We start from the raw sequence: 16,928 nt of genomic DNA, 5'->3' as shown, positions 1-16,928 counted from the left end.
TCAGCGAACTTAGGGACGCAGTGAAATCCCTGCAATCTACGCTGGCAGCAGTTTTCCCAGCTATGAACGTGGCACAGCATGCTGCTTCCCTGACCAAGCCAACGGAAGTACCAGCTGACTATCCTCCACTGCGCGAGCCACGTCAAGCAGCGACTTCGTCATCTCGTCCAACGTGAGAGGAGCCAGCAAATGAGCCAAAGGAGGGACCCGAAAGGAAAAAATCTGCCTTGAAGTCATCGAAGAGGAGCAGTAAGAAGACCCTTTTAATTTCGTTTGTCGGCGGATAAAGCCCAAAAGCAACAGGTGAGTGCCCCCCACGTGCCAAGTGTCAGTGCTTCTTCTGCTAGTGCCTTAAAGCCCAAAAAGGAGAAAATTTCTCCAATTACGATATATGATATGTCGCGCAGCTACTGAAATCCCTAAAGACCTAAAGCCGATCCAAAAAAAAAAAACACGAGGGGTGATAGAACCCTTATTTTTGCAGGGTCAACAGGAGACCATACCAAATTTCTTTCGCTCATTAAAGAGCAAGGGCTTAGTGCCACCACAAGAACCCCTCCATCCCATAAACTCAGTCCATAATCATCCGCAGTCTTCACAGAAAAAATAACCTTCAAGAAATTATGGCCAAAATCTCTTCAGAGTATTCACTTCTGAAAATTCGCTCGGTTGCAAATTTTGTGATCAATCGAGATAAGGCCCTTCACAGAGAGGGTCTCTCGCTCCCTATAAAATCTCAATCCGGCTGTTTTATAGCCAACTTTGAGCCTTCCTAAGAGCTAAGGGAAGTTTTCAAGGTGAAGTACATCCTTCATCAAAAAATTACCTTCGAAAAGGTCAAATCAGTGGAGGAAGTCCAGTTTTACTACTGCCAAAGCTTCGGGCATATCGCCCAAAATTGCGCTAAATGCACAAAGAGCCATCAGCGCGGGGAAAGCTCATGACCCACGATAGAAGTTCTGCACTGCTGCAACTGTGGCCAAACTGGGCACCCTGCAAGCTATCATGGGTGCCAAGCTTATAAAAAGATTGTCGCCAAAAGAGAAGCTGCCAAAATCCGGAAGGCAACTGAGAAATTGTCAGTCAAGCAAACAGTGGCCAGCCCAGGCATGTCATACGCGCAAGCTGCTAAGAAATCTCTTCCCAAAGCGACGAATGAAACAAATGACAAGCAACCAAACAAAGGTTTCCAAGATTTGGTTGAAACTCTCGCTTTTAGGCTCAGCAATGAGCAGCGTTAATTTCCTGCGATTAAACTTATCCGTAACTTATGGAATTAAATACTATCACATTGAACTCTGCGTCCTGATCTCACACGCTTAACATACCACCGCCGTTAATTGACACTCTGAAGGTAGACTTCAACTGCATTTTAGAGACTCACCGTAAAAGCAAGCATAGTGTAAACAGTTGCACCATCTTTCCATCGACTTTAAGGCCGCCTGTGATAGCATAACCAGGGTAAAACTGTACACGGCCATGAGAGAATTCGGTATCCCGACGAAATTGATAAGGCTGACTACGCTGACCCTGACCAATGTGCGAGTCCAGATAAAAGCAGCATGATCACTCTCGTGACCACTCAACATCAACACCGGTCTATGATGAGGGGATGCCCTAGCATGCGTCCTCTTTAACCTGGCCCTCGAGAAAGTGATCCGTGATGCTGATGTAAATGCAGGAGGTACGATCCTCTTTAAGTCCACCCAACTACTGGCCTATGTTAACGATGTCAACATCATGGGAAGAACGACCTGAGACATACACATCCATGAAGGCAAGACAAAATATATGGTGGCAACGTCAGCACCGAAAACCAACCAACCAGCAACATCAAACTGCCCTGGTCAAACGGGAAGAATAAAGATAGGAGACTACAACATTGAGACCGTTGATAATTTCTCCTATCTAGGGTCGAAAATTACAACCGATAACACATAGGATGATGAAATTCGCGCAAGGTTGTTGGCAGTCAACAGAGCCTATTTCAGCTACAAAAAAACTGTTCCGCTCGAAACGTCTCACCATAGGGTCATAGCTCTTACTGTACAAGACGATGATTTTGCCAATCCTCATGTATTCCGGAGACTTGGGTTCTTAGTGAGAAAAATTCCGAAATCTTGACCGCGAAGAAGAGACAAGAATCCTCCTGTTTGCCCCCCTACATGAGGATGGACGATTCCGTAGCCTACATAACGACGAAATCTATGAGCGATACCATGATCGTCAGGTTGTGGCTAAAATCCGGCTCAATAGGTTGTGGTGGGCGGGTCACTTAATCCGTATGGATGAGGATGATCTTGCCCGAAAACTCTACAAGGGCAATATTTATTGCAGAAAAAGAAGACGGGGCAGACTCTGCCTGAGATGAGACGATGGTGTAGGTCAGGATATCAGACAGCTTTTAGGGATATCGAATGGTAATGGTGGATCTCGACGCAAACCCGGGATGTCTAGAGTTCCTTATTAAGGCAGACTTAGGTAGGATACCTGTTCTTGCACCGTTGATGATGATGATGTGAACTTCACCGGATGTAACATTACTCGGAACGATAGCAATTCAGGCACTGCCCTTCTAGTCCGAAAAGACTATTTTGTTGAAGAAGTTGCCATCGACAACCTCCAAACTTCCTGGTGTTCTCCTTCTACATTAAATGCAATTCTTAAACTGAGAAACTGGGCCATGACTTACAAATCTCCAGTTAAAGTCAAAACACCTTCTTTTCGGGGGCGATTTCAACTCAGGATACATCTCCTGAGGCGACAAGGCAGTCAATATAAATGGGGAAACCATGCTAAAATGGATCCACGACCCTTTTTCAGTCACCTCTATTGAGATGGTTTTGTCAGATACACCGACAAGACCTACCTGCTGTCTGACGACACCAGTTTTTAGGTAAAATCCTGGAAAGCATCACCGGACTGTCAGATCCCTCGCTCACACAGATTGGGACAAATTCAAGTCGGACTTAGCGCCTAACCTGTACTTGAAAGAACTCGTTATAATCCGAAATTTGTCAGATAAAGAAATCGACGAAGCAATAATTGTGACCACCGACATAAGTCCCGAAACTTCGTTTTTACTAAGAACATGGAACCTGTCTGCAGTGACGTTAGAAAAGCGCAAGTCCTTGCGGAATCATTTGGGGCTCAGCTCAATACCCCTCCGCCTCGAAACGATCCGGCTTTAAATGCGATTGTTGAAGCCACAATTAGAAAGAGAGAGCAGAGGTGAGGCACCATCTCCTCCGAGTCCAACAATTTCAGGGTCATTTCTCAGCTTTCCAATCTAGGAAAACTTTTTAAGAGAGTTTGGACAGACAACTGCTGAACTTGGCGAGGATAGCAATCTTAAAAATATCAATATCAGTCACCAGTTCGGTTTCCGGAAACACGGAACGCAACATGCACTGAGCTACCTTCATGGCGCTGTGGTTTTTAGACTTAATGTCAGCAATACACCAACTGTTGCTTGTGATTTGGATCTAGAAAAGTCCTTTAACTCTGTATGGGCAAACGGATTCATAAACAAACTAATCGAAAACGACTTCTCAGTTCCGATCATCAGAATTAGCATCAGTCTTTTCGAAGATAGGTTGTTCTATGTCAACTTGGGAAACGAATTTTCCGATCTCTTGCTAGTAACATCAGGAGTACCATAAGGATCCATTTCAGGGCCCACTTTATGTAACATTTTCACGGCTGACGTTCCCATTCCTGAGACCGAAACTGACATTGTCCAATATGGGGCGATGATGCCCTTAACTTAGCGTCAAACCTCTGACAGTTGGTAAGATTTACTATCTTCTTCGCAAGAAAATAGGTCTCAACGCCAAAGCCAAACTGATTCTTTACAAGACCCTGATAAGACCCATCATCTGCTACGGAGCATCTACGTGGATCACCTGCTTCAACCCTGACATGAATAAGTGGGAAGCATTTGAACGACGAATACTAAGATATTGCATCGGCCTATCTTATAGCTGGAAAACTAGGAAGGTCGGGAAAAGCGCCGAAGTATATCGGCGAACAAGAGTGAAACCACTTCGAGAATATGTTTTCAATTTCATGGCAACGCTTTTCGAGAAAACGGAAGACCACCCAAATCCATTAATTCGGCCGCTACCAACAGGGTAGCCCATCCCCATTGGCCATATTTCCCAGGCTCTGCCAAATGTGAGCCACCCATTGAAATAGAATTAGGAGAGCTAAGTTCAACTTAAGCTAGAAATAAGCTACCAATGTTGAGATGTAAGTCACTAACTAAAAGAAAACAATTTGTCTTCGAAAACAAAAACAAAGGGTCAGGACTATCAGGAAGTGTAAATAGTTTCTCAGTTAGTGTTGGTGCCCCAGATATTCACAACAGAATATATCTTAGATATATATTAACACAATAAGATACTATCTTCCCTGCTAATGTACATATATGCGCATACCTCCATGTATCTATGATACTATTCCCCAAATAGGCTCTTTGATAGTTTGGGTCAATCGATTTTCTAATACTCACTGAGAGGAAGAGATAAGACCCTGACATAGTACATAGTTCATGGGAATTTCATTCAAGACGTTAGAAGAAGCGACGACACGAAATACCAAGCAACACTATCTTAGGAGGTTTTTGTATCTGAAAAGCTACTGTCAGATTCTTTCACTTTCGGCATGTCTTCAATGGGTAAGTTTTCTTCTCTAGCTCGCAACCTCCTGGAACCATTCAACTCCGCATTCTGTTTGTCTAGAAACCGAAGAAAGAGATGGGGAAATAATAAGGTTTTATCTTATGTTATCTTAATTGAAACTTTTCTCATTCCCATCTTGCGGGCTAGATAAAAGTGTATTTTGAAAATAAATTCAAATAGTTTGTTAGTTAGTTTGAAATCTTTCAGGGAGTCGGTTGAATAGCGATAAAGTTTTTAAGTAGACAATTCGATGTGCGTCGAAACTTTATTGGTTACAGGTTTTGGTTAATTGAATCGGATTAGGATGGGAGGGAAAACAATCAGAAGAAGATAATGAGTATTGCGTTAAAGGGCAACTCATTGGATTAATATTTGTATTGGGAAGTTTTTGGATAATCATCTGAACCGCTTAGACATTTGAAGTTTCAATGAACTGAGGCGAAAGAATATGAAGAACGTCGATATGTGTACAGAAAGGTCATCGTAATGCGTAAATTTACTATATCCTATGCCATGTGAGTGGGGGCTCAAAAATACACTCCCAGTTCTCCCTCCCTCCCTAATAAGAGGCGACTAAAATGGTTAGAAATTTGTGGCCTAGAAAAAGTTCAAAATTTGGAATTTTACTCCTTTAGAAACAACACCTTCGACAAGGACTAACCTCATGTTTAGACATTTGGTAATCGGAAACGGTCTTCAGAATGCTCGCTTTTTCCAACTCGACCAGGAATCGTAATGATATATGGAGGAAGCAAGACAGTGGGACTCTGAAGTATGATCTTTTGCACTTTGGAAAACCCAGTGATACCAGGCACGAAATCGGTGCTGGGTTGCTTCTAACGGCTACCGCAAGGCCCGATGTCTTGACTTGGAAGCGGATTTCTGACAGGATTCTGACTGCAGGGTTCCTGCCCGCAGGTTAAGGAGCATCACAATTGTACATTGCTATGCACCACCGGAGACTTCCACATAGCCAAGAAGGATTCTTTTTAGGAGGAATTAAATGCATTTTCGGAGAGGTTTCCTAAAGGTGACATTCTGATAGTGATGGGGGATCTGAATGCCAAGGTGGGTTCTGACAACACGTTCATTAGATATGTAATGGACAAGTACGTTCTTGGGGAGCGTAGCGATATTGGTGGGAGAGCTGGATCTGGATTTCTGCAGTTTCATCGCCTCGTCATTATTCAGTTGGGGTTCAACTCATCGACACCGTATGAGCAATCAGATTGATTACTTTGCAATCAGCAGTAGATTTAGGTGTTGACTCCTAGATGTGCGTAATAAGAGGGGCGCTGAAATCAGCCTCGAAAGGGATCACCATCTGATGGTCGCTTACGTTTCCTTGCGTGCTGCGTCTGCCACGATTAAAGAGTTGCGACGTCCCAAGTCTAACATCGACCGCTCAGCTTTGGCTAGACAGTGGGAGAGCTATCTTGCTGATCGGCTGGTAGATACACCGAATAACCCGGCTAAGAGTGTTACATGAGGCGGCTATTAAAAATGTTCTTTCCTCGGGTGATACACAGGTCATCTGCCACGTGCAAAAGGAGCTTCATAAGATCTGGCTGAACACTGAATTGTGGAAGCGGATCGATGAATGGAGGGGGTTGAAGACTCTACTAACCGCTGCGAGTGGCTTCACGCGTTCGAACTTCCGACACCGAGCAAACTTGTTATTGCGCTAGTAAGGGAACGGTAGGTATCGTAATACGCTATAAGTCCAGAAGTGTATACCGCATCACAAAAGACTTTCCATGTGGTAGCAAATCGATCAATCGTTCTGTAAGGGACATTGACCATAAGCTTTTCATCCACGATGACGGTTCTTAACCGTATCAAATCCGGTGAAGTTCCGCCTCTTGTGGATGAAATGGCTAATCATCATCTTCTTTTTCTTCAGCCTTTGGTCCGTTGACAAGCGAGGTCGGCTCGTCGTGATCGATGGTGCCATTTTTTTGTATCAAAAGTCTGGTCAGGGTGCAATCGCGAGGATTTGAAATCGCCATCCAGCGTATCAAGCCACCGTTGTTCCGGCCGTCCTTTCGGTCGTTTACCATCAACGATGTTCCGACCAATCTTGACGAGTGAGTAGAAGTTACGTGACCATACCATCGAAGATGCCTTCCTCCCTATTTTTTTCATGATCGGTGCAACCCTATATCGATCGCGGATACCCTCATTTCGGAAGTGACCAGAGCGTGTTACACCACAAGTTCAACGTAACATGTTCGTCTTCATTTGCGCAAGACGCCGTTCATTGTCTTTCACATTCGGTCAACACTCAGAACTATAAAAGGCGACAGGGCGGACGACAATGCAGTAAATTTTAGATTTGAGACGTTCGTTGATACGTCAATCACAAAAAACACCTGAAGGTCACTTCATCCAGATTGCGCTAATGCGTGAACCAATTTCTCCGAAGCTTTTGACTAAATCTGATCATTTTGTTTTTAACGACATTGGATGCATTTTCTTAGTCGGCTTGTCGCGTGCGTAACCCAAAGAGATAAGGGGAGAGAGGTGAAATAATTCCAACTCCATTTACCTCTTTCTTATTTTTGTTTTACTGAAGATAGTACAAAGTACGTTGCTTCAGATCTTCCTCCTTTACCTGGGCTTGGGACTAGCATGAGGGGTGAAATCAGAAAAAAAGAAGTAGCTCGACCGGGCGGGTGTAGTTGAGAGGAACATGTGCGACGGATCACAATCCTTAGCCTTAGTCTACCCTACCTCAGTTGTCAATGAGTTGCGGCTTTTCGAATCTCCTCCTCACCTCGGCATCTTCCGGCGATTGTAAATGAAGGTGCCCCTTTTCTTTTATGTTGTGTAATTTTTACAGAGAGTTAGGAGCAAGAAGAGAAGGGTTCCTGAATTTATAGTAAATTTATCATGAAGACACATATAGGACTACTATTTTTGTGCGTATTTTCTGGTTTATTGTCAAGCAAGACAGGATTCCGATGATAAAGAAGCAGGAAGCCCAGTATATACCGCAGATGTCTCTGAAACTCCAATTTGGCAATCAACATGACCTCAAGAGGATCTGTTGTGATCACGGACGTAGAAAGATCTATTGGGCCGTAGGAAGCTGATATTTTTAGTGGCTGTGGTATATCTTTTATGAAATGTTTCTACTGTATCATGCAACAAATTCAATTTGTCAACTATCTATAACTATTAAGAACAAAGGAGAAGCACAAATGGAGGAGCCTTTTGAAACAGCGACAATAATAAAGCAAGTAAGAGTATCGATACAATACTAACGCGGAAAGCATCAAGCCTGCCATTATCAAGATTTTTCCATTAACCTCTACGCTGAGGTTCAACACAATTCCTTTCCTTCGCCCACATCTCCACCTAACTTTTTATTTTAAGCAGGGAATTATGAACATCCCGATTTGTGATTTCAGGTAGCCCTCAGGGCAATGGACTTCAGCCAACTGAAATGTCATCCCGTGGTAATACTCCTCAGTGCTCACATTACGAATGGGAGGAGTCACTTCAGATTCATATCCTCAGATTTCAATTCAAAAAAATCTCTGGAATATAAATTCGTTGCTCCCGGGAAAAACACGCAGGCACAATCTCGATTTTACCAAAGTTTGACAACCAAACTTCCAAGACAGTTATATTTTCAAACTTTTGAAAATGTGACAAAATTTCCGTCAAAATTACACTAAACAACTCCCCTCTTGATGCTCCTTTTCTTCCTTTCCTTCTCCAGGGATGTGTACTATCTTCTCCAATATATGGGGCCACTTGTCGCATGTGGCCCAAAGTCGGAAGATCGAAATCCCGATCACGGTGCTTTTGCAATTGCTTAAAACAAGTGAACGCTTTTTTTCTGGAATTTCCCAGAGGCGCGATTTTAGGATCGTCCTTAAACGGAAGGTAAAACATATCTACCGTCTTGATCGCGGAGTATCGGACTCTCGCACGTTCCCGGTCAAGTCGTCAGAGTCGAAGAAACGCTGAAGTGCCTTCTGGAAATCTGCCGTTGAGATATTGGATATGAAGGCGTTGACCCTAGTGTTGTGATGCGGCACCTTGCCTGACAGTACCAAACCCAGTTTTGTCTTTTGAGCTAGGAACGGCTTGACCTGTTTCAAATCTCAACCAATTATTTCTTCAGACTTCCGCTCCTAGGACCTAGTCGATCCCTGCGTTTGTAATAAAGTTAGGATCAGCTAGCTGCAGTTTGGTGCTTACTCTGGTTTATGGATGACAGATCCTTCGTTTGGGAGCAGAGTTATCAGTAAATCCATTACATAAGCTTCCACTGTCAGTTTATAACTGGTTTGGAAATATGGCGTTATGCTTACAGAAACAGTTTTCTTAATGGTTCCCGCGTGCACTCCACCTCTACCGCTAATTGACCATAGCGTTTTATTCTTTTTCAAGCCCAACTCATTAGGGGTTTCAAAGAAATTAAGGATGTTTGGGATCCTGGGTCGACTAAGGCTCATAAATATCTTGTTCTCCCGTTAACACTGGTTGCCTTCACCAGGGCTGGTCAACAACACCGCGGAGAATTATCACTCATTAGTCATGTTCGCACTTGCATCAATTTTAAAGGTATGATGGTTTTAAATGCACTCGTTAGAACGTATTTTGCTGTTGCATTTTCTGGAATCGCCATTCGCTAGACAATTTCGGCACAACTTCTCCTGTTTGATGAAATGACACCTTTCTTCAATGGAAAGCTTCTTAAAAGCATCGCAAATGAACAGCAAATGTTCCCTTTTGTAGTAGGAGCAGGTTTTTGACATCTTCCATGCCGTTACAAACTACTTGAGCTTCAAGGTCTGATTGTTAGAAGGTATTTGGTATCTTTTCAAGGAATGCACCAAGCTTGTCCACCGACGCAAAATCCCTTATATCCTCCATGGATTCTTCAAAAGTGCGTAGGGTCTCGTTTTCGAATTTTGGCATAGTGATACGGGTTACAATGGGATTCCAATCCTGAGTTCCGAACCCCAGATTCTGCAATTCAGCGAGGCAATTGCCACTACATTCTGAAGGTTGCTTTCCAAGGGGATTCCCGCTAAAGGTAAGAAGTTACGCCTAGTCTGGATGCAAGAATTAGAAACAGTCTTTTAAAGCACCAAAGTAGCATTCGCTGACGCAAGAACAACCTTGATTGCAGTCTAGCGCAGAGGGCGGATGCCATCGACGCTTTCCTTGAGCAGAAATTTGTTCGTAGTACCTGACGCACTTTCGGTTTCTTTTCTATCGAACAACGAGAGTCGTTACAGCGCCGTCGATCGGACATTGCTTGTTGTCTTTGTTGTCACTGAGGACTTTCAACACTTTTTTGAAGTCGCCTCCCTTACAGTTTTTATCGATCGTCGAGCCTTGTTCAAGTAGCATAGCAACGCTTGAACAAGGCCCCATCCAGACAAGCCCGTCAACGGGACTGGACATCCTGCAACAGCCGGTAGTATTCAAGTTCATCAAGGGAATGGACTACGGAATAACAGAAACCCTTTCGCGTATGTGTGTTATTACTAAGTCCTGAGCCTTCAATATGAAAGCCGTCAAGGAAGCCCAATCCAAGGACAGTTAAATACATCATTTCAACGGAAAACCCAGACTGGTACTGCAGCAACTGGATATGGACGTCCACTGCATCCTGTGCGGCACTTCAACCGGAATCGTCAGGCTCTATCTACCAGTCTTTTGTAGGAGAGCTATCCTCGTATCTTACAATGAGGCGCTTTCTAGCGTGACAGCTTCAGTTTGCCTGCTTTCACAGAAGTACATTTTGCTGGGTATGTGAAAAAGTTTGGTCGATGGGCTCAACAATGTCAGCCACGTCAACGCTGCAAGGTGAGTCGTCACAACCGCAGCGATGTGTCAGATAAACGATCCAACCATATCCGCATTGATATTATAGGGTGGGATGCGATATTGTTTAACTGTTATCGATCGATCTTCAGATGGCCTCTCGCTGTCCCTCTTCCACACAAAGGGGCCGCGATTGTGGTCGGATCAAGGTGTGTAGTTTGAATCAATGATTTTTACTGAGCTGGCCAAGCTTCTCGGCACCAACCGGATTCGAACAAAACAGTATCACCCGTAATCAAACGGCATGATTGAGCGCTTCTATCGAATGATCAAAGCCGCACTAATGTGCAATCGAAGTATTTCCTGGTGCGATGTACTACAAACAGTCCTCCTCGGCCCTCGAACAGCTTTCAAGGACGATGTTCAAACTTTACGAGCCGAGATGCTATTTGGAACGACACGCTTCGAAGCCCAGGTGAATTTTTCTTTTTGTCTCAATTCAAACAATGGAAACTTTCTTTGTTCATGGAAGGCTCAAGTCACTTCGCTTAGATTGTCAAACCTGCATCAGCATCCAGACATGCTTCCACTGGAGCGGCAGCATATAGGCACGCAAAAGGGCATTAGTCCCATCGACCATCGCCATATGGCGCACAATAAGGGGTCAGACATTCGTATGGTTGAGAGTCTAATTATCTGTTAGGTTTCAACTGAAGGAATTTCTAGAAGGTAGTCTATTCCGACTCACCATCTCTTAGAATCATTGGAGCAGCAGCATTAGAAATGCTTCTGGATATCTCCCTAACATAAGTTTTTGGAATTTAGGGACTGAAAAATCTATCGAATGCCTTAAGCACGGTAATTTTCGTGGCTACAATAGTACATAGATGATCTCTAGATTTTCCTCAGAAACTTGGGGTCTGTTGCCCCTTATAAAGGGGCCTTTCATACCTTAATACGAACCGTAAATTTACGTTACAGGCTAAGACGAAGCGGCAAAGAATTGGCCTCGCAGATTTCTGCAGATCTCCAACGTATGAAATCGAGTAAACCTGTAAGCACAATCACTACGTATATTACTGGATGTGGTTTACACGCAACAAGCTTGTCACAATCAGGGATACAACTAGGGCCGTAGAAACATAATCCGACGCCGGGGTGAAAATTGAGCGAAAGGTGAAAACTATGCGGGTCTGAGGTGAAAGTTACGCCAGGTCCTATATTATCCCTCTTTTTTCCGCCGGATTTCAATTTCACCGATATTCCTGCTCTATCAGTTACGTTGGATAGAGTGGCCTGAATGCACCCTTCCACTAAACCAGTCTCAATTTGCTTGGGTCATAGGCCCACCAAGCGCTTGCCGACAGACCTGCATCGGAACCATCCTTATGCATCGTCAACGTAGGCCTGCTTTACAAAAACTTCAAATATTCCGGTTTAGCGTTGAGGTCCACCAGTTCGATATTCGTAAAAGCTACCTCGCGTCCTGGTTTACGCCATCCCATCTTCTTTTTCTACTATAGATATTCCGTTATAGACGTATAGACATTCCAGGCTGAGTTATCCCAACCCATGCAGATTAAAGGACCCGCCCACCACTACCAATAGAGCTGGATTTCCAGCCAAACGGTCGTAGTATCGCTAATAAATTCCGTAAATCCCAACGCATGTCTTTTAACCCGGTGACATCAGTCTCATATTGGGACAGGGTATCGAAACGTGAATTGGTCTCAGGGCGAAACTCTGGGAAACGCCTGTAACCAATATCAACGGCCCTACTACTCCACGTGGTGATCGCCAGGAGTTTTTTCTTAACGAAAGGCTGAAGCCGGAGGAACCAAATGCCGTGATTAAAAACGAGAAAAATTCTTCAACTGGTCCTCCAGGTTGGGGATTGGATAGGACTGACTGAACCTTACACGGGAAACAATTTGTTACGAAGTCACAAAAGGAGCCTTGGACTGGGTGGATTTTATAACGATGAACCCGGCAACGAAAACGAAGGAAGGATTTGCGCATTTTTTCATGGAGAGTGTGGTCCCTGTAGAGATCGGATGCTGCCCAGAAGCTAGCCGATACCCTGTTCCAATATAAGACTGATGTAATAGCGTCACAAGAGATGTGGTGGAGAAGAACACTACAACATATATTACAGTGGCCATCTAGTAAACCATGCGCTCGGAATAGGTTCCTTAGCTAAAACGTGAAACCTATTGTTATCGGCTTTGAAAACAGAAGCGAACGGCTTTGCACTCTGCGCCTGCGAGGCAAATTTCGAAATATAAGTCTCATTGACGGTGACGATCCTGCAAAAGAGACTGTAGAGTCGGAGAAGGATACCAGTTGAGCGGAAACTCGAAGCCTATTCCAAGTATGATACCAAAATCATACTTGGGAGATGTTAACAGCCAAGTAAGGACGGAACCCGTATTCAGGCGATACAGTGGCTCCCACAGCTTACATTAGGATACCAACGATAACAGATTGCAGATTATTCAATGCAGCAATGTCGCACGAAATGGTGGGTGCAAGTACCTGGTTTGCGGGGAAGGCGGTCCCCAAGCTGGACCAGACGGGACCACTTTTAAACAAATCGACCATCGATTGCACTCCGTCAACTTTTGGCCTTGATGAAGACGAGGCAGACCCTACCTCAGATGAAGCGATGGCGCAGGCAAGGACGCAAGGCACCTTTTAGGGACATCGAATTTTTGCACCTCGGCCCAAAACCAGGATGTCTGGAGTTCCTTATTGAAGTAGGTCTAGACCGGATACCGGTTGTTGCGCTGTTGATGATGACGATGATGGTGATGATGACCCTTTCGTTTAATCTATTATTTTAAAGGGTGAATTACAGTCGCTTTCCCGACTGTGATATATAATTCTGTTCTGGCGGTTGATGAAGGTCGAAAAATACTCCAACATTCTAACTCATTACGTCCATTCTACCTTTCCACGCAATTGTTCAATAATTCTCATGTAAGTCAAGAAATAGGTCACTTATAACCAAGAAACTCACCTGTACATCCTTTGAAAACATGTTATTCGTGTGCAAAATCACAGCACTGAAATTTCGTACGGTATCGAATTCAAACACGATTACCACAGGTTTGCCTGCCGTTCCAAAGGTATCATTCCTCCATCCAACCCATGCCAGACCTGTAAGAAAAAGAGGCACACATGAATAAAGGATAAAAGACGGCAAACTTGTTAAAATGCTTTTTTACTCGGCGGCCTAGTTCCACCATTGAAAAAAAAGCCAATTCCCGGAGTACTTAAATTTAATCCTAGTGCTGCATAGCACAAAGCGCCGTACTATTGTTACAATCAAACTAAGTTCGCCCTATTTCCTTTTCCATCATCCTTGCAATTAGGAACGGAGCTCGGAGACCTTGCCTTTGCTTCTTTCCAATCTACACCGCCACATCAATCTTACTTACCCCTTTGACAACGTCCTACTTTACACTTCTCCGTTACCGTAAATTAAGGACAAAGCAAAGAAAAAAAAAAGGACCCGACCACCAAGCAGGACAGATGTGCACTCGAGAATATAATAATGACTGCATTATAAAACTCAGTAAAATAATTGCCCTTAATTTTATCGTCATCATTGTTGTTGTCGTTAGCACTGTTCCTGGCTTGATCCTTTCTAGTCGGGCAGTAAGTGCAACGGTGAGCCGTCGAGCAAGGAAAAAATAAATGGAATAGAGGAAAAAACTTTACGGGAGACGAGAAAAAAGTTCACACACAGAAAAAGGACGATTGTGTATAAACTACGGGCAAGTGACAATAGTGAAATGAAATCTCAACAGGAGGAGGTTTGGGGGACAAAATAAACTTGCGACCGGGAAAACGATACAGGACCAACCCCTTGGCTTGGCGGACGAGTGTGTGCAAGGATCTCTCAAGATGGTTGTTTGACTTCTTGTCGCTTCTCTCGTTTCACACTCTTGTTGTTTTATGATTAGATGGTTAAATTGTCTTTGGCTTGCAGAGTGTTAACAACTTTAATTATGGCAAGGACTTTTCTTGTGGAGTTCACACATTTGGTGTTGGGCGACTGTGATGGGTGGGAAAGTAAATAAATGGCAACAGACTGTGCTCTAGATACTCCAAACAGTGTCCGAAAGGCACTTTGAAGGGAGCTTGAATTGTATCCTTTATCTGGGAGCTTGAGAAAAGCGTGATGATACCGGAAGGATATACAGTACAAAGAGGAAGGACTTTTACGTAAGCGCTTTTTCGCGACCTACACAGAAACACCAGATGCTGAGTTTCTTATCTTTCAATCTGGTGAGACACGTGGCGTTGACCTAACCATGATTCTGAATAAAATTTTGCTATTCCTGATGTTTGCCTTGAAAGTAACGCATATCCTTTCGTTTTGTGGCTGAAAACATGCAACTTTTATTGGCACGTTTCTGTGATATTCCCCGCTACCTGATACTCGTCCTTTCTACGCCAACACCAAGTCCCGACTAGCTGGGAAATTATAACATATTTTTATTCACTCGAGGGAAGCACCGTAGGAATGATGATGATGATGCCGGCGATGATGATGATGATACTCCCGAAAGGACATCACGAAGCGAAATTTCATATTCCCCAGTGTGTTGTGTACAGCTTGAAGGAGGAGCCGGGTATGTGTATAGGGGAGAAAGAGTGCTAATAAAAAATAATCATCTTTGCGTCAACCTTTTAGCTTGTCCTTATGCTTCACTCTCCCTGTTGCGTAAATTCCAGGACATGTTCCCAGTTTCGCTAGTTCATCCCTAATATCTCCTTGCCGTCATGCAAGATTGGCAATACCCGTAAGAGTTTTACTCCGTACATACGTGCAACTACACATTCAGATGGGCGGGAAGGAGTAATAGATCGAAGTGGAAGCAGGAGGAGGACGAAAAGGGTGAAATAACATACACACGTAATCGGGTGTGCATACCATCCCCAGGATCTGGTAATTTTGTTTTAGCGGTTTAGTTTTCTGCCTTCTGGGCTATGAAAATTCTTCCTGTCTATGAGTTCCTACTTAGTAGTGTTTATATGAGGCATGTTACTAAGTTTTGGCTTATGGAAGATTTCGGCAATAAGAATCTTAGCGAATATGTTATGAAAGTTAAGTAGATACATTCAGCATTATTAGGCTTTGCTCGCTGTTCCTTGGGTTCTGGCTTCCACTTCGTCTGGTCGGGACTGTGATTAGTAATGAAGAAGTTTTTATTAGGATAATAAAACTTGTTGCACTCACTTGTATAGTTTGTTTCAGGGACTTAAGGGTTTTATCGGGGGAACTGATTTTGTGGGAACATGCTAAGAGAATGAGACGATGAAAGTTTTATCTTAAGATTTTTTTTTCTGGTAACGATGGGTTCGGATATTTGAATAGATGTAACGTTAGTTTTGAAAGTTCAAATCAAGTTTATCTTGTGTTTTCCTTTTAGAAGTCTTCATATTCCGGGGAAATTGAATTTAGGGATGTATTCCATACTAATCAGGGCAACATCTTATGGTTTTGGGTTTTTCATCAAATAGACTGATTGCATTTTTGAATGGGAAGTTAAGATGGATTAGAATGCAAAGTATAGAACTCTCGCGCTTAAAGAGATTGTTGGTGTAACTATTTTATTCTAAGAATGAATAACCGTGGTTATTGTGTAGTTCATTCGGTTGTACTGCTCGTGACCTACTTTTAGTTACATCACTTCCCAGGAGCAACGCCTTTATCTAGAGTTGAACAAATTTCAGCAGCGCGTCAAGACGGATTGGGGAGTCCATTACATGGGTTCATCGGTGCATTGAGAAGAAAGTAGTGTTTGACATCTTTCCTCTGTTTGGGGCGAACAGAGGAAAGTATCCTTATTATGATTCTGTAAAGTGAAAGCCGCACCGCGTCCTTAAAGGACTATTGTGCCCGTTTCACTGGTCATAGTGTACCTATTAATCATAGTATCTCAAGCAAGCCTATAACCGTCAGGAATTTTAGTATATTTCCTAATTCTAGGTCTTTCAACTTTACATCTGGTATTAAGTGTTCTTCCAGATGCCTCAACCTACTTTGCATAAGTGCCGGACACTGTCCCAGGACGTGTATAGAGTTTTCAGCACACTCCGCACAAAACCTGCAGACAGTGTCCGTCGATATCCTTAGCTTCCCTAGGTGATAGTTTAGCCGATAGTGACCAGTGAGAATTCCCACTATGATTCGGAGGTTCTTTTTGGTGAGGTTTAAGCAATCCTTTGTGCGCATGGGTTTGTATCCCCCAATAAGCACCCTGGACTGCTCCATCCCTGATAGGCCCGACCAGTATAGTTCCCTCAACCGTTCCTCTTCATTTCTTAGATTCATAGCCATGAAACCATTTACGATTCCAGAGAAGGGTTCTGGCCCGTGTGGAGGTGTCCCTGCTCCCTTCTTGGCTAGTTCGACCGCTGCCTCGTTGCCTTCCAACCCAGCAT

At 43.6% G+C, this 16,928-nt stretch overlaps 1 protein-coding gene across 4 annotated transcripts in view; it reads right to left on the bottom strand.

The window, feature by feature from the left end:
- Positions 1-16,928, bottom strand: part of LOC119652336 (epithelial discoidin domain-containing receptor 1) — a 781,389-nt gene that overhangs the window by 203,995 nt on the left and 560,466 nt on the right. For all 4 annotated transcript variants that reach the window (XM_038056350.1, XM_038056353.1, XM_038056352.1 and 1 more), the window contains exon 7: positions 13,492-13,631. In XM_038056350.1, coding sequence (XP_037912278.1) covers positions 13,492-13,631 — 140 coding nt within the window. The remainder of the gene's footprint in view (positions 1-13,491; positions 13,632-16,928) is intronic.

Source organism: Hermetia illucens, chromosome 3 (genome assembly GCF_905115235.1).
Source record: "Hermetia illucens chromosome 3, iHerIll2.2.curated.20191125, whole genome shotgun sequence".
NCBI classification, from domain to species: Eukaryota; Metazoa; Arthropoda; class Insecta; order Diptera; family Stratiomyidae; genus Hermetia; species Hermetia illucens.
The sequence above is the reverse complement of the archived record's forward strand: the minus strand, read 5'-3'. Positions and strand labels throughout refer to the sequence as shown.